The sequence below is a fragment of the Anomaloglossus baeobatrachus genome, chromosome 5, assembly GCF_048569485.1.
Source record: "Anomaloglossus baeobatrachus isolate aAnoBae1 chromosome 5, aAnoBae1.hap1, whole genome shotgun sequence".
NCBI lineage: Eukaryota > Metazoa > Chordata > Amphibia > Anura > Aromobatidae > Anomaloglossus > Anomaloglossus baeobatrachus.
In genome coordinates, this window is record NC_134357.1 from 530,124,844 (window position 1) to 530,150,937 (window position 26,094).

Genomic DNA, 26,094 nt, shown 5'->3' on the forward strand with positions numbered 1-26,094 from the left:
CAGCCTTACGTATTAAAACGGCAGCAAAAAAGGGTACTTATTCCTTTCTGCCGTTTTAAAACGGCGGGCAGAAATAAGTGAATAGCGCCCACCAGCGTCAGAAAATCTCCGGGGTTTCAGCTACCGGGGGTAGCTGAGACCCTGGACATCATGATTCAGGCCGTTTTTTCCGATCCCCGGTCACGTGATCACCGGTATACACCGTATACCGATGATCACATTACAGTAAATGGCAGCGCCGGTAAAAAATGATTTATCTCCCATCTGGCATAATCAAACATGCCAGATGGGAGATAAATCTCCTCCCCAGTCCCCCGGTGTCACCAAAGTGCAACCCCCGACCCCCAACCCTCTCCTGAAAATCCAACATGGCCGCGCACACAGCAGTGCACCGGCCGCACTAAAGCCCGCTTTACACGCTACAATAAATCTTACGATGTGTCGGCGGGGTCACGTCGTAAGTGACGCACCACCGGCATCGTAAGTATGATTGTAGCGTGTAAAACCTCCGTGCAATTGCGATTGAATGAAAATCCGTGTCGCATGCACGTCGTTCATTTCTCAAACATTGAACGTGCGGTTGTGCAATGTTCCCGAGGCAGCACACATCGCAGTGTGTGACACCCTGGGAACGATGATCTGCAGCTTACCTCCGTCCGCGGCTCCCGCCGACAATGCGGAAGGAAGGAGGTGGGCGGGATGTTTACGTCCCGCTCATCGCCGCCCCTCCGCTTCTATTGGCCAGCTGCCGTGTGATGTCGGTGTGACGCCGAACGTCCCTCCCACTCCAGGAAGAGGATGTTAGCCGCCCACATCGAGGTCGTATGGAGGGGTAAGTATGTGTGACACCTTATGAACGATTGTGCGGCTCATGCAACAAATTGCACGAGCCGCACAAACCATGGGGGCGTGTGCGATTGCATACGAGATCGCACACGCAATTGTAGGTAGCGTGTAAAGGAGGTTTTACCCTTTTCCTCTGATTTCTGTCACATGTGCCATGACACATGCGACAGAAAACTGCTCCCCAGGCCATGCCAGGTCACCCCTATATCTCCCCAGTGTTCCCCAGTGTACCTCTTACAGCCTTTATCCACCGCGATCCCTCCTCCTTCACAGTGCACGCTGGTCACATGCGCAGAGCATCTAACAGCCAGCTTCCTGTGTTCAGTGTGACCGATGGAGCTGCGCTGGCTGCTGCTCGCACTCTGCAGCTGTGACCCAGGGAGAGTGGGTGCAGATTCTTTGCACCCACTCTCCTCAAATGGAGGGTCTGCACTCCTAGAAAATGGGAGATACGTTCCCTGAACGTGCCCCCATATTCTAGAAGGTCCAGAATCGTCGTGGGACTTCCAAAATGGATTACAGGGGACACGATTTTTTTTTTCTTTCACCAATTTATTGAAAAGAGAGAATGTTTTGGGGAGTGTTTTTTCAAATAAATTTTTTTGGCAATTTTTTTTTATTACTGCCAATTAGTTATGTCTGGTATCTGATAGACGCCGTGACATCACTAATTGCTGGGCTTGATGCCAGGTGACATTACACATCTGGTATCAACCTCATTTATTTATTACCCCGTTTGCCACCGCACCAGGGCAACGGGATGAGTTGGGGCAACTAATTGATACGCCACTTATGTGGTGGCTGCGGCCTGCTATTTTTAGGCTGGGAAGAGTCCAATAACCATGGCTCTTCCCACCCTGAGAATACCAGACCACAGCTGTCAGCTTCACCTTGGCTGGTGATCTAATTTGGAAGGACCCCACGTTTGTTTGTTTTTTAATTATTATTTATACAAAATTAAAATAAAAACAAACAAAAAAAAACAGCTTGGGGAGCCCTCCAAATTGATCACCAGCCAAGGGAAAGCTGTCATCTGTGGTTTGCAGGCTACAGCTGTCTGCTTTACCCTAGCTGGCTATCAAAAATAGGGGGGGCCCCCACGTCGTTTATTTTAATTATTTTTTTTGGGGCTAAATACAAGGCTAGGCACCCTTTAGTGCCACATGAAAGGCACTAAAGGGCGCCAGCTTAGAATATGCAGGGTGTGGGACGTTATATTTATGTTTGACATCTATCCATTCATCCATTGTAGCATTTTACGCTGTGTGCCCACAATCAGGGTTTGCAGCGTTTTGGACGCAGAGTGTTTTCCCTGCATCCATAATGCTGCATTGTGCAGTAGAAGCACAGTGGAAGGATTTTTAGAAATCTCATGCCCACTGTGCTTCTTTTCTCCGCAGCATAAACCGACCTGTGGTGCAGCTTCCCGAGCCTCAGCATGTCAATTTATGCTGCGGAGACAAGTGTTCTCTGCAGGTAAAATAGAGTTAAAGTCCACAGCAGCCTGAACCCAAATCGTGGGCATGGGCAGCTGCGTTATCCCGTGGAGAACACTCACATCTCTGCAGGATGGCTGACACTGTGTACTAGACGCCGTGTCGCTGGATCATGGCCGCATAGCCTAACAGTGAGAAATTTGTTGCTACAGCAACATTTTTGTGAAGTACCTGTGTAATCAAAATGCTTACTATACTCCTGATTAAAATTCTTGAGGGGTCCAGTTTCCAAAATGGGGTCACTTGTGGGGGGTTTCTGATGTATAGGTACCCAAGGGGCCCTGCTAATGTGACATGGAGCGCACAATTTATTTCAACTTTTCCAAAATTCAAATAATGCTCCTTCCATTCCAAGCCCTCCCATTTATCCAAACAGAGGTTTTTGGTCACATGTGGGGTATCCCTGCACTCATAAGAATTTGGATAACAACCTGTGGGGTCCACGTTTTGTTTTTGCCTCTTGAAAAAGTGAGAAATTTGATGCTAAATCAACATTTTTGTGAAACAAAAGGAAAATTTTCAATATGGCAAGCTAAGCTTATCAAATTCTGTGAAGTACTCGTGGAATTCAAAATGCTCACTATACACCTAGATAAAAGCCTTGAGGTGTCTTGTTTCCAGAATGGGGTCACTTGTGGGGGACCTTAATTGTTTAGGCATTTTAAGGGCTTTTCAAATGCGACATCGCATCCGCTAATGATTCCAGCCAATTGTGCAGTCAAATGGCACTTTTTCCCTTCCGAGCCCTGCTGTGCACACAAACAGTTGATTTCCACCACACATAAGGTATCAGCATACTCAGGAGAAATTGCACAATAAATTTCATGCAGATTTTTTTCCTTTTACTCTTGTTAAAAAAAAGCTATCTGGTTGAAGTAACAATTTTGTGGTAAAAATGTATTTTTTTTTTATTTTCACACCTCAACGTTATAAACTTCTGTGAAGCACCTGGGGGTTCAGGGTACTCACCAAACATCTAGATAATTTCCTTGAGGGGCCTAGTTTCCAATATGGGGTCACTTGTGTTTTGTTTTTTTTGCTGTTTACGTACCTTAGGGGTCCTCCAAATGCGACATGGTGCCCGCAATCTTTTTCAGCCAAATTTCCTTTCCAAAATTCAAATATTGCTCCTTCCGTTCCAAGCCCTCCCATTTCTCCAAACAAAGGTTTCAGACCACATGTGAGGTATCACCGCGCTCATAAAAAAGTGGGTAACAAACATTGGGGTCAGATTTTTGAAATTACCTCTTGAAAAAGTGAAAAAAATTGATGCTAAAGCAACATTTTTGAGAAAAAAATGAAAATTTTCAATATGACAACGTAACGTTATCAAAATCTGTGAAGTACCTGTGGGTCCAAAATGTTCACTATACCCCTAGATAGAAGCCTTGAGAGGTCTAGTTTCCAAAATGGCATCACTTGTGGGGGGTTTCTGCTGTTTAGGTACCTTAGCAGACATGTAAATGCAACATGGTGCCCGCAATCTATTTCAGCCAAATTTGCTTTCTAAAATTCAAATATTGCTCCTTCTGTTCCGAGACCTCCCATTTGTCCAAACAAAGGTTTCTGACCACATGTGGGGTATTGGCGCGTTCATAAGAAAGTGGGTAACAAGTTTTGGGGTCCATTTTGTTGTGTTATTTCTTCTAAAAGTGAATAAATTGGGGTAGAGCAACATTTTAGGTAAAATTTTATTTTTTGCTTTTTTTCATTCCACTTTGCTTTAGTTCCTGTGAAGCACCTCAAGGGTTAATAAACTTCTTGGATGTGGTTTTGAGTACTTTGAGGGGTGAAGTTTTTCGAATGGTGTCAATTTTGGATATTTTCTTGCACCTAGGCCTCTCAAAGTCACTTCAAATGTGATGTGGTCCCTAAAAAATGGTTTTGTGAATTTTGTTGAAAAAATGGGAAATTGCTAATGAACTTTGAACCCTTCTAACTTCCTAAACCCGAAAAATTTTGTTTTACAAATTGCGCTAATGTAAAGTAGACATGTGGGAAATGTTATTTGTTAACTATTTTGTGTGACATAACTCTCTGGATTAAGGGCATAAAAATTAAGTTTGAAAATAGCAAAATTTTCATCAAATTTACGATTTTTTCAGAAATAAAAGCAAAAAATATCATTCTAAATTTATAACTATTATGAAGTACAATATGTCACGAAAAAACAATGTCAGAATTACCGGGATCCGTTGAAGTGTTCCAGAGTTATAACCTCATAAAGGGACACTGGTCAGAATTGCAAAAAATGGCCTGGGCATTAAGTACAAAACTGGCTTCGTCCTTAAGGGGTTAAGGAAATAATATCTATTGTGAATGTGGATTTGGACTATTGATATAACTATGCAATAATAGAATATTAAGAGTTAAGGATCAGGAGACCAACATCTAGAGATTATCATCCAATGTGTAAATTAATGCAGTATATTCAATGCAGGACTGATTCTATATGGATTGTTGCAAGTGTCCTTTTACCACTAATACTTTTTAACATAGTCATAGTTAATTTAAAGTCTGCCTGGGTACAGTGTATCTTTATCCGGCTCTCCATATATATATATTTTTTTAGATTGTTATATGTTTATATGTTTAATAAAATTATTAGATTGTTCTTTTTGTGACATATTGTACTTCATCTTAATAGTGAATTTAGGATGATATTTTTTGCATTTTATTTGTGCACAAATCGAAAATCTGACAAGTTTAGCATTTTTCAAATTCTGCATTTTTATGCCCTTAAACCTGAGAATTAATACAGTGGGTAGGGAAAGTATTCAGACCCCTTTACATTTTTCACTCTTTGTTTCATTGCAGCCACTTAGTAAATTCAAAAAGTTATTTTTTTTTTCTCATTGATGTACACTCTGCACTAGTGTTGAGCCACCCCCCTAGTGTTCGAGTTCGGTTCGGTTCATCGAACGGCGGCTCAGTTCGGCGAACACCTTCGAACCCCATTGAAAACAATGGGAGGCAAACACAAACACATAGAAAACACCTTCTATGGTGTCCAAAAGGTGACAAACAACTCACAACACACCACAAAACACATGGAAAGTGACAAGTACATATACTCATGCGAAAACAAAAGAGCTGGACGAGTAAAAGGAGGAGGAGACACAGATATAGGCATGTCATGCCCTTCTAAAATCATGTAAAACACTGCAAGGGGACTCCAACCAGAGTCTCCCTTTTGTCCCAAAATTGGGCCACAGACACCACTTAAGTGGCATCAGTTGTCCCCCAGTTGCAAACTTGACAGGTAGATTTGCATGAAGTCCAATCCAAATCCACAAGCCTTTACTCTCCCCAGGATGACACAGGGGTAGAAAAGTCCTTGCGGATCCATGACTTGTTCATCTTGATGAACGTTAGTCTGTCCACATTGTCACTGGACAGACGCGTGCGCTTATCTGTCAGCACACACCCAGCAACACTGAAGACACGTTCCGAGAGAACGCTGGCTACAGGACACGACAAGATCTCCAAGGCGTAAGTGGTGAGCTCAGGCCATTTTTCCAGATTGGAAGTCCAAAATGAGCAAGGCTCCAGTTGCAGAGTCATGACATCTATATTCACTTGGAGAATATGATGGGGTAAGTATACAATACACTGTGCAGTAAGTGGGGGGAAAAAACAGTTTTAAACAATGTACAGAATAACATTTGTGCAGTCTATGAATTTGTTCTGAGAAATAGTATCGCCCCCATCAGATCCTCCTTCATAGATCACCTCAAATCTCTGACCTAATTATTTTAAGGCTAGAGAACAACCTCTCTACACTAACTTGGGTTGGTGGCAAAGCGGTAACCACATTGGCAACATCACTAACAATTTCAGGGTATAAAGGAATTGCCTCATGCACAGTCAGTTTTGATGAACGGTTGAACTCTACTTCTTTGACAGCAAGTGAAAAATTTTGCTGAAATATGGTCAATCTGTTTGCTATGGAAGTAGAATAATTATCCGTGTGGCAATGCTTTGCCTGCTCCATATGGTCCAAATACTTTTCAAAATTAAACTCCTTATCTGATGAGGCTGAAGATACGGCAGTAGTAGCACTAGCAGGATCCAAGTCCACCTGCTCTTGGCTGTCCTGTAACCCACTCATCCTAACTGCTACCTCTGTCAGAGCTTCTTTTCCTTTAGTAAGCTGTTGATCATTCAGCAATATACAATGACTTGGGTCCACATACACTGCTGCCAGAAGAATTAAATTTAGAAATAGCAGTGTCTGTCTCCGTTTCATTGAAGCAGCAATGCCATCTGCGATTAATCCTCCGCTTTGGGACAAGCAAAGCAGCAAGTTCTTCCACTCCTTTATGAAAATGCCGGGAGTTAAATCGTCGACTTATAATTTTTTAGGCACTGTAAATGGATGAAGAAGCAATTCCTTCAATTCAGCCATCTGTGTCCATTGACCTTCATTTACTGTCCCTGAGGGTTGGCCATGTCTACAAAGGGTTTCAGCTCAAGCAATTGCTCAATCATTAAATAAGTGCTGCCCCACCGAGTGGCTTGATCGACAATTGCCCCTTTCCCAGCACATCTCTTCAAGATGGAATCAATTTTAGGGGTTCTAGCAGCAATAACCAATTTCCTCACTTTTCCAATCAGATTTCCAGCATGTCCCTCGTGCAGACTATCTCTTATTGCCAGCTGCAGCGTGTGCACAACACAGCTCGTGTGATGAATATGAAAGGGTTTTGAAGCAGCTTCAACAAGATCATCTTATTCTAAAGGATCATTTTGCTGTTTATTGAGAGTTTAAACTTGCTTTAAGAAGTACTTGCCTGTAATCCTACTTTTCTGTTCACTCTAGAGTCTCTAGCATTTCTGACATGATTGCAGGTATTCTTTGTCTTTACCCTTATCTATAGAGAAGCTTCACTACTTATACAGTTAGGTCCAGAAATATTTGGACGGTGACACAAGTTTTGTTATTTTAGCTGTTTACAAAAACATGTTCAGAAATACAATTATATATATAATATGGGCTGAAAGTGCACACTCCCAGCTGCAATATGAGAGTTTTCACATCCAAATCGGAGAAAGGGTTTAGGAATCATAGCTCTGTAATGCATAGCCTCCTCTTTTTCAAGGGACCAAAAGTAATTGGACAAGGGACTCTAAGGGCTGCAATTAACTCTGAAGGCGTCTCCCTCGTTAACCTGTAATCAATGAAGTAGTTAAAAGGTCTGGGGTTGATTACAGGTGTGTGGTTTTGCATTTGGAAGCTGTTGCTGTGACCAGACAACATGCGGTCTAAGGAACTCTCAATTGAGGTGAAGCAGAACATCCTGAGGCTGAAAAAAAAGAAAAAATCCATCAGAGAGATAGCAGACATGCTTGGAGTAGCAAAATCAACAGTCGGGTACATTCTGAGAAAAAAGGAATTGACTGGTGAGCTTGGGAACTCAAAAAGGCCTGGGCGTCCACGGATGACAACAGTGGTGGATGATCGCCGCATACTTTCTTTGGTGAAGAAGAACCCGTTCACAACATCAACTGAAGTCCAGAACACTCTCAGTGAAGTAGGTGTATCTGTCTCTAAGTCAACAGTAAAGAGAAGACTCCATGAAAGTAAATACAAAGGGTTCACATCTAGATGCAAACCATTCATCAATTCCAAAAATAGACAGGCCAGAGTTAAATTTGCTGAAAAACACCTCATGAAGTCAGCTCAGTTCTGGAAAAGTATTCTATGGACAGATGAGACAAAGATCAACCTGTACCAGAATGATGGGAAGAAAAAAGTTTGGAGAAGAAAGGGAACGGCACATGATCCAAGGCACACCACATCCTCTGTAAAACATGGTGGAGGCAACGTGATGGCATGGGCATGCATGGCTTTCAATGGCACTGGGTCACTTGTGTTTATTGATGACATAACAGCAGACAAGAGTAGCCGGATGAATTCTGAAGTGTACCGGGATATACTTTCAGCCCAGATTCAGCCAAATGCCGCAAAGTTGATCGGACGGCGCTTCATAGTACAGATGGACAATGACCCCAATCATACAGCCAAAGCTACCCAGGAGTTCATGAGTGCAAAAAAGTGGAACATTCTGCAATGGCCAAGTCAATCACCAGATCTTAACCCAATTGAGCATGCATTTCACTTGCTCAAATCCAGACTTAAGACGGAAAGACCCACAAACAAGCAAGACCTGAAGGCTGCGGCTGTAAAGGCCTGGCAAAGCATTAAGAAGGAGGAAACCCAGCGTTTGGTGATGTCCATGGGTTCCAGACTTAAGGCAGTGATTGCCTCCAAAGGATTCGCAACAAAATATTGAAAATAAAAATGTTTTGTTTGGGTTTGGTTTATTTGTCCAATTACTTTTGACCTCCTAAAATGTGGAGTGTTTGGAAAGAAATGTGTACAATTCCTACAATTTCTATCAGATATTTTTGTTCAAACCTTCAAATTAAACGTTACAATCTGCACTTGAATTCTGTTGTAGAGATTTCATTTCAAATCCAATGTGGTGGCATGCAGAGCCCAACTCGCGAAAATTGTGTCACTGTCCAAATATTTCTGGACCTAACTGTATCATGTAGCTGAAGTGCAGCACAGATTCATCTCAACTAAAAGCCTAGATTCTTTGATCAGGAATAGAACATTTCATAACTTTACCAAGTTCTTATGAAAAAATATTCAGCACAGTCTGCATTGAACCTCTGTACCCAATTTATTATATATTTTAGGAGTCTGGGTTGGTCCAGTTTATACCGACTCCACAGCTCTGGGACACACACAGTCATAAATACACGTAACTCTGCGCATCTCTGCTCCGCATGCCCGCCACACACGGCTCTGCTCCTTCCACATCGTACACACGCAGTTCCGCTCCGTCCATATCGTACAGTCAGCTCTGCTCCGTCCATATCGTACACACGCGGCTCCGCTCCGCGCACCTCGTAAACACACGGCTCCGCTCCGCGCACCTCGTACACACGCGGCTCCGCTCCGCACACCTCGTACACACGCGGCTCCGCTCCGCACACCTCGTACACACACGGCTCTGCTCTGTACACCTCGTACACACGCGGCTCTGCTACATCCACACTGTAAACCCCTCCTGACCCCACACATAACCTTCCCCTCATCCAGCCCCATGACAACCAGCACAGCAGAGTCCTGCATACACTGAGGAGCTGATCATGTGACCCCTGACTCCTCCCCTCCATGTGACATCATCACAGGTCCTGTAAGCGCAGAACATCGGGCTGCATTTTGAACACGCCCCTATCACGTGACAAATGATTTATAATCTGGAAGAAGCCTGTACATTCTAGTATCTACCATATCTCTAGTGTGCGGCTCTGCAGGAGGAGGTATGTGGAGATTCCCCATTACTGGGCGCAGGGGGCATTAACCCCTTCAGCACTGAGACTGTTTTGATGCTTTTCTGTGGCCACTTCATAAGAACTACACATTTTTTTGTTCCTTTTCCTTTGATAGACACAGACGACCCAACTGTGAAAGAGGAAATATGGAAGCACATTTTGTTCACACTGTACAATGACCCATATACTGGACCCAAAACATAGCAAAATGTCTCCACAGTACCACCATCCTCTCCACACTATTATGTCCACATAGTACCGCTCTCCCCCACACAGTGTAATGGTCCCACAGTACAACGCCCCCCCCCACACAGTATAATGTTCCCACAGTACCGCAATCCCCCCACACAGTGTAATGGTCCCACAGTACAACGCCCCCCCCACACAGTATAATGGTCCCACAGTACCGCCATCTCCCCACACGCAGTATATTGTTCCCACAGTACCACCATCCCCCCCTACACAGTATAATGTTCCCACAGTAGCGCCATCCCCCCCCACACAGTATAATGTCCCTACAGTACAGCCATCCCCCACACACAGTATAATGTTCCCACAGTACCACCATCCCCCCCCCCCACAGTATAATGTCCCTACAGTACAGCCATCCCCCACACACAGTATAATGTTCCCACAGTACCACCATCCCCCCACACAGTATAAAGTTCCCACGTGTCCCTTCCTCTTTCTTTCTCCCTTCCTCGACGGTGGCTGGTCTATATCGTACAGTAAAATAAAGAATTAAAAAAAACAGAAAAAAATAAAAAAACCACACAAAAAACAGCGTGCAACCCCCCACAATATTGATACCCAGCCAAGATAAAGCCCAGAGCTGGGGGCTGCTATTCTCAGACTGGGGAAGCCTATGGTTATTAGGCTCTCCTCAGACTAAAAACATCAGCCAGCAGCTGCCCGGAATTGCCGCTTCCATTAGATGTGACAGGCACTATATCCAGCTCTTCCCCAATGCCCTGGTGCGGTGGTAATTGGGGTTATGAGGGAGTTAATGGCAGCCCACAGCAGCCACTAGGTCCTAGATTAATCATATCAGGCGTCTGAGATACCCCCTCATCACCAATCTGTAATTGAAAGGAAATAAACACATACTTAAAAAAAAAATCCTTTATTTGAAATAAAAGACAAAAAGACAAAAAAAAATACACCCTCTTTCACTACTTTAACCCCCCATACACCACTCCAGGTCTAACGTAATCACGAGGTCCCATGATGCTTCCAGCACTGCTACATCCGACGCTCTTGCAATAAAATTCCACATCAACATGACTAAATGGTCATAGCCATGTAAAAATGAAAATATCAAAGGACATTGAGAGTAGCATACAACTATGTAATAATAATAAAGTATATTATTAATAATTATAATTAAATATAATTATAATTATAATATAATAAAGTATATTAACAAAGTATAGCACCACAAAAAGAGAATTAATCAATTTAGTGAAAAATTACAAAAGCGTTGATTCGTTAAAAATACAATCAACACTAAATTGTTGATCCTTGAAAATGACCACTTTCGGTAATAATTGGAACAAGACAATGCTGTACATCAATTTATACCCATGGAGTGCTGGAGAAGACAAACCATTGAAAATCAGGGGATGTATAATAATAATAATAATTTTATTAATTTATATAGCGCTATTAATTCCACAGCGCTTTACATACATTGGCAACACTGTCCCCATTGGGGCTCACAATCTAGAGTCCCTATCTGTATGTCTTTGGAGTGTGGGAGGAAACCGGAGAACCCGGAGGAAACCCACGCAAACACGGGGAGAACATACAAACTCCTTGCAGATTGTGTCCTTGGTAGGATTTGAACCCAGGACTACCAGCGCTGCAAGGCTGCAGTGCTAACCACTGAGCCACCGTGCCACCCTTATGATGTATAACACCAAAAAATAGCATAGAGTGCCTCACAAGGCCTATATAATCTGATTACTGGTCAGGTGAAGGTTTAACAATAGCACAGCTAAATATGTAGCCAAAACTGTAGGGTGCATCACATTACCACAAAAGTATTGTTAAACGTACATAACAGAAGTAACGGTTCTATATATTGTGCTTATCTATGGAAACTGACCAGGAATCAGAAAATCAACAGAAAATCAGGCATTGTTGAGGCATACTCACATTGTGCAAGGTGGCAATACAGACAGGTCACAAAGAGACCAAGAGAGGACCTAACGTATGTTCCACATACACAAATTAAAAAGTATGTAGCTTCATCAGAGGTCATGACACTCACAGACCAGGGTTTTTATAATGGAGTATGAGGATCACGTGACCAGAGTCCGGGCACGTGACCGCTACAACAGGAAATGATGAAACAACTATTTTGGAAGTCATGAGTCACATGGAGAACCATGTGACCGTGATCCTGGTCACATGACTGCTACAATAGGAAATGATGAAACAACTGTTTTGGAAGTCATGAGTCACATGGAGAACCATGTGACCACGATGACGGTCACATCACCGCTCAATCGCAGTATCTGCGAGCCCACGTGATGCCGGCAACACTCGACAGTCAATGCCCCCAACGGACACGCGAGAGCAGCTGGCCAGAACTCTTGCGCATGCGCGGTAAGGCGATAAAGACGTCAGGAACTGCAGGCAGTGGGCTACTTGGCAACCGCGCATGCGCACCGCGGTCATACAAGCGGCACGCAAAAATAGACAAGTATCAAAACATATATAGTGATAAGATGAAATGCAGATTATGTGACAACTTGTGGCAAAAGCAAGAGGGATGCATTCCTTCCTCTCCATAACACACGAAAATCCACAAAGGAGCTGCAAGATGTATGTTCCAAATCCCATTGAAAATAGAAACACTTGTTACTGATCCATGATGTGAGATCTGAGAAAATAATAAAGCCAGAGTAAAATAAAAATTAAAAAGCAACCACTAGGTCCTAAATTAGTCATGTCAGGCGTCTGAGATACCTCCTCATCACCAATCTGTAAGTGAAAGGAAATAAGCATAAATACCTAAAAAAAAAAAATCCTTTATTTCAAATAAAAGACAAAAAATCCACCCTCTTTCACCACATTAACCCCCCATATACCCCTCCAGGTCTGACGTAATCTACACGAGGTCCCATGACGCTTCCAGCACTGCTACGTCTGATGCTCACAGCGAGTGCCATAGAACAAGACTGCCCACTGTGAGCTCCACGCAGCAAGTGAAGTTAGCCACGCGATAAGCGATGACGTCACTCAAGTAACTTCCGGTCACAGCTGGAGTCCTCCGCCTGTGACCGTAAATCAGGCCGCCTGATTAGCGTTTACGTCACTCCGGTTAGCCCTCTGCCTGCGTCTCACTTCAGTCGCGGACTCCAGGACACATGGACTCCCGCTGTGACCACAAATCACCTGAGTGATGTCACCCCTTATCGCTCAGCTCACTTCACTTGCTACATGGAGCTCCCAGTGGGCAGTCAAGTTCTATGACGCTCGCTATGACAGGACAGGGATGTAGCAAAGCTGAATCACTGTGGGACCTCATGTGGATTATGTTGGAACTTTAGGGGTCTTTGGGGGGTTAATAAAGTGGTGACAGAGGGTGCTTTTTTGTCTTTTATTTCAAATAAAGGATTTTTTGGGTGTTTGTGTTTATTTACATTCACTTACAGATTAGTGGTGGGGGTTGTCTCATAGACGCCTGCCATGACTAAGCTAGGGCTTAGTAGCAGTTGTGGGCTGTAATTATCCTCTTATTACGCTAATTTCCACTGCAACAGGGAAACGGGAAGAGCCGGGCCCAGCGTCAGAATTGGCGCATCTGATGAATGCGCCACTTCTGGGGCGGCTGTGGGCTGCTATTGTTAGGCTGGAAAGCACCATATAACAATGGCACTTCCCACCCTAATAATATGAGCCTCCAGTTGTCTGCTGTACCTTGGCTGGTTTTAGAAAAAGGGGGGGGGACCCCACGTCATTTAGAAAAAATAAATAAATTAATAAATAAATCAAATAATTTAAAAATAAAAAGCATGGGAGCACCTCTACTTTTCATAACCAGCCAAGGTACAGCACACAGCTGAGGGTTGCAGCCTGCAGCTCTTGCGGTTCCTATACTGGATATGAAAAATGGGGGGAACTCCCGTCATTTTTTTACCCCCAAAAAATAAAAATAAAACCCAGCTGGCCAAGCTAGCTATCCCTCTATCAAGCTATTCTGTTATTTCTTTCTATCTATTCTTTCTTATCATCCCTTCTATATGTTCTTTCTATCTGTTTTTTTTCCTATCTATCCATCTATTCTAACTATCTATCAATTATCCTATTCTATCATATTTTGTTTCTCCTTTAGAAAACACATTAACAAAAATGTAGCAAAAACGCACCATCGTTACAGGCAGGGTTTTTTTTTTTACATTTCTAGGCTCCCTGTGACAGTTTTGGTCGTGTGCAGAAAAAAATCTGCAGTGTGCGCATATAGCCTAACACAGTGAAGGGTGTGGTGCTCGATGAAAGGTATATTTCTCCCATCAAGTGCCTCTTGCACGTATGAGAAGCCGGAAAGGAGCTCAAACTTGGCCTGGACCTTCTCAGCTAGTCTGGCTTTTTGGGGCAAAGCCGGAGTTGTACAGCTGCAGCATTAGGGCAGTATAAATAGGCAGCCAGAATTTCTCACTGGGGTGCTGGTTTGGGCTGGAAAAATTAAGTAGGTTTTGTGTGAATAACCTACCTGAACGGACTGTCACACCTGGGACCTATCATGCTGTTTGACAAGCTGAACTTTTGCTTCATATATCTTTCTGAATGTAAGACTGTTTTTGTTTTTCTATTTGTTACCAGTGTGAATAAAACACTGAGTTTTGGAATGATACCTCTTTACTGCATGCCTGCCATTGCCTACCAGAGCTGATTCCCTACACTTGGTTGCCTGAAGCAGGCAAACACAATGAGGCCAGAGCAATTTTTTTATGCGCTTCTGGCTCAGTGCAATGCATGTCATGAGTAAAGGGATTATCGCAAAACCCACACGAGGATATTTGAGGAGATGGAGGCTGTAGTGAAAGCGCTCATGGAGGTTGCCCAGCAGCAACAGATATTTAACCAGCAACAGTAGGAGACCAACCAGCTGCTGGTACAGCACATGGCGGCTCTACAGACAGAAGGAACTTCTCAGTTGATGTATGATGCCCGAAAATCGGTCCATTTGGCAATTCCCAAAATGGAACCATCAGACGACATCGAGACCTACCTGGCCGTATTTGAGAGAATGGCTGAGAGGGAGAGTTTACCCTGGGATCAATGGAAGTAAGTCAACTTATTACACAAATTTTGGGTATCGTCAGTCCCTGTGAGCTAAAAGAGTCTGTACGTCTGGCACCCTGCCAGATCCCAGTGATTAACATTTGTGTTGTGTTGAGGTAGAGGGCACCCCAGCTGTGGCCCTACTGGACTTGGGGAGCCTCGTGACCTTGGTGCGGCTTAACCTGGTACCACCTACCGAGTTCACCTGCCGGAAATTTGGTGTATTGTGTCTTCACGGGGACTTAAGGACTATCTCACCGCACTAGTGAAGATAAACGCACCCACCGGGAAACTATACCATGAGGTTGGAGAAATTACGAAACTGCACTATGAATTGATGGTTGGCAGGAACTTCCCTTAATCACTGCCCTATGGCCAAAAGTTATGCCACCCGACAAACATGAGTCAGTGCTGGTAAGGGCCACGGAATATTCTACCAAAGGGCAAAGGGGTGCAAGATCATTGTGGCCCCAAGAAGAAGGTGCCAGCTTTAACTTCTCCGGTGAAAAAGAGGGAGAAATCTCCCATGTAAATGATGGCAGGGAAATGGACTTGCTGCCGAACCTGACTTGTCAGACAATTTTGGTATGGCACACAACTATGAGACCCTACTTAGTCCAGGGCCAGGGAACATGTGGTAATTGTTGATGTGGAATCTCAACAACCCAGGGGAGATACTGTGCCGCCCCCGTGCCAGCAGCCGAGCTGCTCGGATCCGGATCCGCAGTGTGGCTCGAGGGATTCTACCGGACCCGGGGGTTGCTAGGACACTTCAAATAAAAGGGCACGTATTTGTACGGGATTTGCCGTAAACAGTCTGTGAAGTGTGGCACAACCACTGCTGTTGTTGGGGGCACTTGGGGGCGATGGGATGGCAGCTGGATGTTAACCCCTCCGTGGGTAGGGATGGATGCCCTGGGGCCCAGTGTCTCTGTGCTGAGGGTGGTGATTGCAGGGGCCGGCGCGCCCGGTCAGACCGGGGAATGTTAGTTTACTCACGATTGAATGAATCACACAAGTCCAATGGTAAACCAAGGTGCTGGTGGCCGGCCGCCGCGGCCGGGTGTATTCTGGTCCCACACCCGGGCTGATGGTCTGTGTCACTTTCCTCTGCACTGTATTTTTGGTGTGATGGACTTCCCGGTGTGAAACACGGGAGTCCGTTCCCGGTACTTTGGTTGGGAGCCGTGCCCACTGACGCTGACCCTTGGGATATACCGGGCCCTGGCGGATGCCCTATTCCCCGCAGTGAGTGGTTGTCAGCTTTTGGGACTTTAGTTAGGACAGGACCTATAATCCTGCCCTCAATTGGTTAAATAGCTAGGCCGTTGGTTCCGGTCCTGGCTTCAGGGTCCGAGTACCCTCTCTGTGCACGGTCTCCGGGTCGGTTCCCTGGTGTCGGTACCAACGGACTCCTACCCTGTCCCGATCCACCTCGGATCTCCGGCAACCGTCTTCCCGTCTCCTGACAGACATGGACCACCGTCTGCCACCTAGCCAGTACGCCAGGGCTCCAACCCCGACGCCTTTCCTTTCTGACTCCGCACATCCACTAGTCTCACTTCTCTCCACTTGAACTACAACTTTCAACTCCAACTTCTACTTCAACTTCTGCTTTTCCTGCCCCGGGTTCTCCAGACCCCTGGGCGGGCGTTCTCCATCCGCCTGGTCCCGCCCACTGGTGTGCCTGTCCTTCCCTGGGGGGGGGGTGACTAGGGTTTTGTTGGCTGGTGTAACCCTGTGTGGGAAGGTGTTGTGCGAAGGCCTATTCTGTGTGACTACCTGGCGGCGCCAGGGCATCACAATACCATATTTTCGCGCTTTGAAGTGACTTACAACATTGTGTATCAAGTTAACAAAATATGAGGTAAAATGGTACAACAATTGGTGGTGCCCCAGGCTTATCGCAGGCTGGTAATAGACCTGGCTCATCAACATGTCCTCGGCAGACACTTGAGCCATAAGAAAACCGTGGGCCAAATTCTGCAGGGTTTTTACTGGCCAGGGGTCTCTAAGAAGTAAAACGGTATTGTGACTCCTGTCCAGTGTCTCAGGTGACCAGTCACCAGACACATTTTCAAAGCACTTTGGTACCTCTGCCAGTTATAGAGGTACCATTCGAAAGAGTGGACGTGGATCTGGTGGGTCTGGTAAATAAGTCCGCAAGGGGTCACCAGCATATCCTAATAGTTCTCAATTATGACACTTGGTATCCAAAGACTGTTCCTTTGTGTCATACGTTGGCTTAATTATAGCTAAAGAACTCATAGGCATTTTCTGTCGGGTGGAGGATTCCTAAAGAGATCTTAAGAGACCAGGGTACCCCCTTTATATCCAAATCATGAAGGAACGCTGCAGGTTGTTAAATGTTAAACATTTGTGCACGTTGGTATATCATCCCCAAACAGACAGCCTAATAAAATGGTTCAACAAAACTTTAAACATAAACATGCTAAAAAGGGTTGTATCCAAGGATAGGAAGGACTGGGATGTATTGCTGCCATATTTATTGTTTGCAGTGTGAGAGGTGCCTCATACATCTCGCCCCTTAAGGTATTCTATGGCAGACATCCCCAAGGGTGGTAAGTCATAGTCAAAGAGGCATGGAAGCACCAGCCCAACCCCCATAACAGTGTAATAGAACATGTTGCTAAAATGCAGGGAAGAATGGATACAGTTCTGCCACTTGTACGGGAGCAGACGGAGGTGGCACAGCTGGCTCAGCTTCTGGTCTATAACCGGGCCATTAAGGGTCATTAAGGAATCTCAAACTGAGTGGGCTAGCCAAATAGTCCTAATACCTATGCAAGATAGAATGTTACGGTTCTGTAATGACTTCCGGAAACTTAAAGAGATCCTGTCACTAGGTTTTTCCACATACACTGCTGCCACATCTAGCCACATCTAGGAAGCACTTATAGACAGAATTCTACAATACTGGATACAAGACCCGAAGCCGATCTGTACACTATAAAAAAGAACTTTTATTATATTTACCTGCAGGTTGGTCCGGTCCTATTGGCGTTGCTTATCTTGATCTGGTGCCTCCTCTCTTTTGGCGATCACCATCCTCTTTCCCTGCTTTGTGTGGATGTTGTGTCCTACGTCATCCACACAGTGTAATCCATTGCACTCCTGCGCACGTGCATTTGTCTCTGCCATGCTGAGGGCAGAGCAAAGTTCTGTAATGTACAGGCATGGGGAAAGGTCAGAGAACTGTTTGTTACCATTGTGAATAAAACACTGAGTTTTGGACTGAGAAAATGTGTGTGCCTCTATCCTGCGTCCCTGCCATTGCCTACCAGAGCTGTTTACCTACAAGCTATACGGTAATAGAAAATGAAGATGTCGTTCTCATCATGAAGTAGTTATTTCTCAAATCACGTGTAATGAATATCTCCTGTAGAATTGCTGATGCAGATTCCAGTGTCAGTAAATGACAAGAATTAGCGTTATGGAAGAGTCAATGGGTAACTTATTCAGCTGCAGAATACAAGTAAGAAACTGCTTGTGTGTGTGGTCTAAAAATATACATACAGTTAGGTCCAGAAATATTTGGACAGTGACACAATTTTCGCGAGTTGGGCTCTGCATGCCACCACATTGGATTTGAAATGAAACCTCTACAACAGAATTCAAGTGCAGATTGTAACGTTTAATTTGAAGATTTGAACAAAAATATCTGATAGAAATTGTAGGAATTGTACACATTTCTTTACAAACACTCCACATTTTAGGAGGTCAAAAGTAATTGGACAAATAAACCAAACCCAAAGAAAATATTTTTATTTTCAATATTTTGTTGCGACTCCTTTGGAGGCAATCACTGCCTTAAGTTTGGAACCCATGGACATCACCAAACGCTGGGTTTCCTCCTTCTTAATGCTTTGCCAGGCCTTTACAGCCGCAGCCTTCAGGTCTTGCTTGTTTGTGGGTCTTTCCGTCTTAAGTCTGGATTTGAGCAAGTGAAATGCATGCTCAATTGGGTTAAGATCTGGTGATTGACTTGGCCATTGCAGAATGTTCCACTTTTTTGCACTCATGAACTCCTGGGTAGCTTTGGCTGTATGCTTGGGGTCATTGTCCATCTGTACTATGAAGTCCGATCAACTTTGCGGCATTTGGCTGAATCTGGGCTGAAAGTATATCCCTGTACACTTCAGAATTCATCCGGCTACTCTTGTCTGCTGTTATGTCATCAATAAACACAAGTGACCCAGTGCCATTGAAAGCCATGCATGCCCATGCCATCACGTTGCCTCCACCATGTTTTACAGAGGATGTGGTGTGCCTTGGATCATGTGCCGTTCCCTTTCTTCTGCAAACTTTTTTCTTCCCATCATTCTGGTACAGGTTGATCTTTGTCTCATCTGTCCATAGAATACTTTTCCAGAACTGAGCTGGCTTCATGAGGTGTTTTCCAGCAAATTTAACTCTGGCCTGTCTATTTTTGGAATTGATGAATGGTTTGCATCTAGATGTGAACCCTTTGTATATACTTTCATGGAGTCTTCTCTTTACTGTTGACTTAGAGACAGATACACCTACTTCACTGAGAGTGTTCTGGACTTCAGTTGATGTTGTGAACGGGTTCTTCTTCACCAAAGAAAGTATGCGGCGATCATCCACCACTGTTGTCATCCATGGACGCCCAGGCCTTTTTGAGTTCCCAAGCTCACCAGTCAATTCCTTTTTTCTCGGAATGTACCCGACTGTTGATTTTGCTACTCCAAGCATGTCTGCTATCTCTCTGATGGATTTTTTCTTTTTTTTCAGCCTCAGGATGTTCTGCTTCACCTCAATTGAGAGTTCCTTAGACCGCATGTTGTCTGGTCACAGCAACAGCTTCCAAATGCAAAACCACACACCTGTAATCAACCCCAGACCTTTTAACTACTTCATTGATTACAGGTTAACGAGGGAGACGCCTTCAGAGTTAATTGCAGCCCTTAGAGTCCATTGTCCAATTACGTTTGGTCCCTTGAAAAAGAGGAGGCTATGCATTACAGAGCTATGATTCCTAAACCCTTTCTCCGATTTGGATGTGAAAACTCTCATATTGCAGCTGGGAGTGTGCACTTTCAGCCCATATTATATATATATATATATAATTGTATTTCTGAACATGTTTTTGTAAACAGCTAAAATAACAAAACTTGTGTCACTGTCCAAATATTTCTGGCCCTGACTGTAGGTTTTATTAGTAGATACAAAGAAACAAAACACTGGAAAATAGTAAAACATATTAATGATCCCCCACTACTCCTGTGCCACCACTGATGAATTACCCACCAGTCTCTGTATTTTCTGTCCAGATATTATCTCTATGGCCAATCAGTAGCTGAAACAGTAAATAAAATACCCATTGGATGGCACCAGCTGACTTTGTCACCAATTCAACTAATGTTTCAGTGTATACGATTTAAGAATATGACAACTACACATTATATCTCCTCATATGTTTCTCCTTATTATCTCCACCAATTGTATTATTACATTGGATTCTTTATGATGTTACATTATTATCTTCTTTCCATTCAGGTTTCTACAATATCGGATTCTCTCTGTGGAGCTCTTCTATTTAAGAGAGTTCTCCTGATGTGTCCATCAAGGATGGATGTGGACAGGGACAAGATGGCGGAGAGGATATTACACCTCACCCTAGAAATCCTCTTCCGGCTTACTGGAAAGGTGAGAGATTCTGATGACGTCACATTACATCATTCTTATTTATGGGAATAACAGATGGATAGAACTGGAGAGGTGAGGACTCTGTAAATGTCTGTAGTGAGATTTATAAATGTGTCTCTCCATAATCAGGATTACACAGTAGTGAAGAAGACCTCTAGTGAGCGCTGTCAGGACCCTGTGTCCGAGGGATGGGGAAGACCCTTGAGCCCAATTACGGAGCCTCCACCTCACCCCCTGACACATGACGACATCAATGACCAGATGATCCTAGAACTCACCTACAAGATGATTGAGCTGCTAACTGGAGAGGTGACACTGCTGGGAATGCTGGGACATTATACAGTAATGCTATGGATGGATCAGGGGATGACGGTATCATTGTATGTGTCAGGTTCCTATAAGGTGTCAGGACGTCACCGTCTATTTCTCCATGGAGGAGTGGGAGTATTTAGAAGGACATAAAGATCTGTACAAGCACGTCATGATGGAGGTTGCCCAGCCCCTCTCATCACCAGGTAATAGACAGGACTAAATACACACGGCCTATTATTATCTGTATGTAAAGAATTCATTCAGTCCCTGTATGTTTCCTCCAGTTCTATCCAGTAAGAGGACAACACCAGAGAGCTGTCCCCTTCCTATTCTTCCACAGGACTGTAAACAAGAAAATCCCAATGTTCCTCAGGATCATCAGGTAGATGGAAAGAAGGTGTCATGAAATCTGCCCTATGATGTGTAGGCGGCTGTGAAGGTCTTGTGTTCAGTCTTGTTTTAGCCACCAGTATTATATGTTTTATACTTGTGTAATGGGAACAGTGGAGATGGCAGGATTAGAACTGATCTTAGATGTGACTTCTCCATTTGTCGTTGACTTTACAATATTTCTTTCAGGCTGAAGATCTGACCCATATTAATACTACAGAGACCTATGTGAGCGGTGATGAGTGGTGTACAGAGGAGATTCCTACAGCTAACCGCCCAGGTGATTAGTGACCACTAAATGCAGAGAAGTTGCAGATTCTTTTTAATCACCGGCTGTGTCTGATTTATCTGCGGTGTAGTCTGGGCACATCTCAAGCAAGCAGTCACCATTTTTCTGCTAAACCAAAACTGTCCCCATTACTTTGGGCATTGGAGTTAGATCTGTTCCGGCCAGAGTTTACAGCCCGGAGAACACACCCTACTCTCTGGAATTAGAAGATGCTGACCCTTACATTTCCAGATCTCTATACTGCAAAGCCAAATGACAGCTTACGTAGAATGTGCTGACAAATCAGAAAATCATGCGAAGATCCTTAATAGGACACTTCAACTTGACTTCTATAAAAAAAAAAAAGAAATGACAAAACAATATTTTGCCTCTTAGTAACAAATGCAATTACCGGTTCCCAAAATTCATGAATTTCACGGCTGATTTGCTGCTTATGAGTTATACTTCGAATATTTACAATATTTAATATATTTTATGTTATTCTTAAAGTCATGGATGATCTGACCTGTGAATAACCATAAACTGAAACATTCTCTCATGTGACGTAGATAAAAGAACATTAGCAGAATTTACCATTATTTCCAATATTTAAGCTACATCCAAGCTCTGATTCCCAGAATTTAATCTCTTCTGAAAGTCGGTTAATCAAATGTTTTTATAGGGAACTAATTTTGCCTTTATAGATTTGACTTGATAATAAATATCAATGAAAGAGAAATGTTCCCCCAAAAGGAAAAGCCAGAGTGAAGACTGAATAGAACATCTTAAATGGTGAAAAATACCTTATGCCATTGTTTTGGGGGTTTTTTATTTTGATTTTATGGCTTTAATTGTAGAGTAAAAATGGCTTGAGACATAATTCTCCAAATCAGTCTGATTACGGTGATACTCAAACATTGATCGATTTAATTTTTGTTTCTAATTAAGTGATGAAAAAAATTCTGAATTTTGGAAAAAATGTTTTTTTTCTTCCTTTATGTTGCTAGTTTTCAAAACCCATGTATAGATTGGGAAAGTTTTTTTTTATTGGTATCATTTTGACCTACTTAACATCTTTGATGACTTCTTATTCCAGTATTTCTGAGGCAGAACAAAGAGGCCAACATCATGCTCTACACGTTTCTACTCTGAGGTCTATTGTTAGATTGTCAACTGTTTTTGGCTCAGTAAATAATTTCATTTTTCTGTATAACTTGCAATTTCTATGGATATTTTAGAACTGTTATACAAATATTTTAAGGTTACTTTCTTAAAAAAATAATAATTTTTATTCTTAGCAGATGACTGTACAAGGACATCAGAGGGACAACCGACATCTGCAATTTTTAAATCTAATGACCTTGATATCACACAAGATATAACTGAAGTGTATGTCACTATTCCTGATATTCCATCATCCCTTCACAGCAAAGATATATCATCTGATCCTTTTAATCAGGTCCTATCTTCCTCGCAGACTATTAAGAGAAATAAAAGCTCCAAAAGAGTCATTGAAAATCAAACTGCTCTTACAGGAAATAAGCCATTTTCAAGTGTAGAATATAGAAAATGTTTTTCCCTTAAAATACCTCTTGTTACTCATAAAAATCACACAAAAGAGAAAAGTTTTTCTTGTGTACAGTGTGGAAAATATTTTAACCAGAAATCAGAGCTTGTTACACATGAAAGAGTTCACACAGGGGAGAAACCATATTCATGTTCAGAATGTGGGAAATGTTTTGCAAATCAATCAAATTTTGCTAGACATCAGAAAATTCACACAGGGGAGAAGCCATATTCATGTTCAGATTGTGGGAAATGTTTTAATCAGAAATCCACTTTAGTTACACATCAGAAAACCCACACAGGGGAGAAACCATTTTCATGCTCAGAATGTGGGAAATGTTTTGCAGAGAAATCTGGTCTTGTTATTCACCTGAGAACTCACACAGGGGAGAAGCCTTTTTCTTGTTCAGAATGTGGGAAATGTTTTGCAGGGAAATCATGTCTTGTTAGACACCAGAAAATTCACACAGGGGATAAGCCTTTTTCATGTTCAGAATGTAGGAAATGCTTTACACGTAAATCATTTCTTGTTGTGCATCAAAGAATTCACACACGGGAGAAGCCGGGCTCTCAGGATGGGGATTCATCTTGTTGTTCAGAGTTAGAGTTGCAAATTAAAGTTATTTAGATAAGTGCTTGTCTTAGTCAGTTTATATTGCATAGTAGCACAAGTTAGGTAATGGACAATCCCTTTAAGGCTGGTGTTTCATACACCAGTCTTCATGACCAAGGTGCAGCAATAAGGTCCTAGACAAAGCTTTTCTTGCAAAACACGTGTTGAGTGAGGCAGCATTCTGGCTACATATAGCCTCCTGGTGCAGGATTATAAACATATTGGGTATTGTATATTTTATTTTTTTCATTGTTTTTTTGATTCACTGCTGGATCGCTTTATATTTTTTTGGGGTTATATTGGTGCTTTAAAAAAAGGGGGTTTTTTTTACACATCTACCATACAACCATTTATTTCTATATGCTATTCTTTCCAATTACTAAAAGTTTTATAGCTTTATATTCCATTGTGTTTTAGTTATATTTTTTGTGCCTTTAAATAAGGTTGACCTCAGTGAGGTTTGTCCAAAACACACAAATAATATTCATTTTCTTTTTCTAAAAAAAGATTAAAGAATAAAAATGTAATAATTTATTGAGGATTTATGATTATATTAGGTGTCCTGTCTTTTTTTTTTTTGTTCCTTGCTCCATGTTCTTGTAATACATACAAACATATTTTAATGTGCATTGTTTTAATTACATATTAATAAAATTATGCATTTAATTTATGGCTTGCATTTTTTGTTTTTTTGTGCTCTTTTTTATTTCAATACGTTTTTATTAAGATGTTGCATAATACAGGTTATACACCGCAACAAACATGCGGACAGTTGAAAAAATTGTCCTATAACAGCAAGACAATAAAATACAAAGTAAAACAGATAACAGCTGAAAATTCTGCATAGCAGGGTTACGGCATACAATTTGCAACATAGGACGCAAGGGTAGGGATGATAGGTAATAAGATAACAGGTCCACCAATCAGGACTGGAAGGATGAGAATTTGGACACCACCCAGGGGAACCAACGATTCCTTATTTTGTTTTTGGTAAACAGATCTGAGGTCAGAAGGAGCTCGTATTGGTAATGTTTATTGACTTTTTGGATAATTTCCAATTTAGAGGGGATAGTTATTTCTCTCCAGTGGTCTGCCAGACACATACGTGCTGCTATTAGAATGTGTGATACAATTGGTCTCAAATCGCCAGGGCATATATGTAAACCGATCCCCAAAACCAATAGCGGACCGCTTAAACTTCCAGCCAGGCCTGTAACTGAGGTAATAATGTTATACACTTCTTCCCAAAAAGGCCGGATGAGCGGGCAATACCACCAGACGTGCTCTAGGGAACCAACACCTGAGCTGCCCTTCCAGCAGGATTTGGGATAGGAACCCCGGAATTTGGAAATCTTCAGCGGGATGTAGTACCAGTCAAAGGGAACTTTCTTAAGCTGCTCAAGGTGATTGATACAGGAGGAATATTTCTGTAGGTCGCCAGAAGCGGACCACCATTGGTCTGAGGTTGAGGAGAAAGCAAGAGCCCCTTCCCAGCTCCTCATAAAGGCTTGTTTAGGACCATTAACAGGGGAATTAAACACTTTGTATACTACCGAGAGGCCGTGTTTTTGAGAGGAGGAGGAACTAAAAAAACGCTGTATTGGCGAGCAAACAGCATTATGACAGGATAAGGGAAATACACATGAATTTAAAAAATGCAGAATTTGCAGATACTGGTAGACGTTATTTCTGTGAAGGCCAAATTCATCCATTAGGACAGAGAAAGGTTTCAACTCCTGAATTAAGAGGATATCTTTCATGACCATAATACCATTCCTCACCCAATTGCCTAATGTGAGGCCATCCACATGAAGCTCCAAGGCTCTAATAGAGATACTCAAATTTAGGCAACTGATGAGTAGAGACCAGATCAGACCAGTAAAAAAATGCCACTTTCATTGTCTGCAGGGGAAGAGAGGGGGCAAAGGAACTAAGTACTCACGCCTCCAGTAGAACTCTCAAAGTCCCACGCGGGGCTAAGTATTTCTCCACAAGCACCCATTTGTGAGTACTAGAATCATCATACCACTCCCTTAACGCCTCTGGAACCGCTGCTTTATGGTACAAATAAAAATTCGGGACCCCCAGACCACCATGTGAAAACTATAAAATAAGGTAGACATACCAACCCAAGGTTTCTTTCCTGCCCAAATAAATCTTCTCACAACTGCCTTCAGGAGAGAGAGAAACCTCTTGGGGAACCTCAAGGGAAGACAGCGGAATAAATAGATAATTTTTGGTAGGAACATCATCTTAACTATCTGAATGCG

General features: G+C 42.9%; 1 protein-coding gene across 2 annotated transcripts; it reads left to right on the forward strand.

Annotated features, from left to right (window-relative positions):
* The first annotated feature begins 9,597 nt into the window (after positions 1-9,597).
* LOC142312140 (uncharacterized) lies at positions 9,598-24,317 on the forward strand. Of its 2 annotated transcripts, none has more exons than XM_075351034.1 (7): positions 9,598-9,680; positions 20,526-20,675; positions 20,805-20,984; positions 21,067-21,190; positions 21,272-21,369; positions 21,567-21,657; positions 22,944-24,317. In XM_075351034.1, exons 2-7 carry the CDS (start codon positions 20,583-20,585, stop codon positions 23,837-23,839), a joined length of 1,482 nt encoding a protein of 493 aa, XP_075207149.1. In that variant the 5' UTR covers positions 9,598-9,680; positions 20,526-20,582; the 3' UTR covers positions 23,840-24,317. The 2 variants fall into 2 exon arrangements, with proteins under 2 accessions (XP_075207149.1, XP_075207150.1); XM_075351035.1 differs by having other exon boundaries at positions 22,947-24,317.
* The last annotated feature ends 1,777 nt before the right edge of the window (positions 24,318-26,094 follow it).

Bases quoted from the DNA above. Each gene is read 5' to 3' on its own strand.
- LOC142312140 (XM_075351034.1), top strand. From the start codon at position 20,583: ATGTGTCCATCAAGGATGGATGTGGACAGGGACAAGATGGCGGAGAGG. The intron at 21,191-21,271 runs GTAATAGACAGG...TGTTTCCTCCAG, and splicing joins CCAGCCCCTCTCATCACCAG to TTCTATCCAGTAAGAGGACA. The intron at 21,658-22,943 runs GTGATTAGTGAC...TTTTATTCTTAG, and splicing joins TCCTACAGCTAACCGCCCAG to CAGATGACTGTACAAGGACA.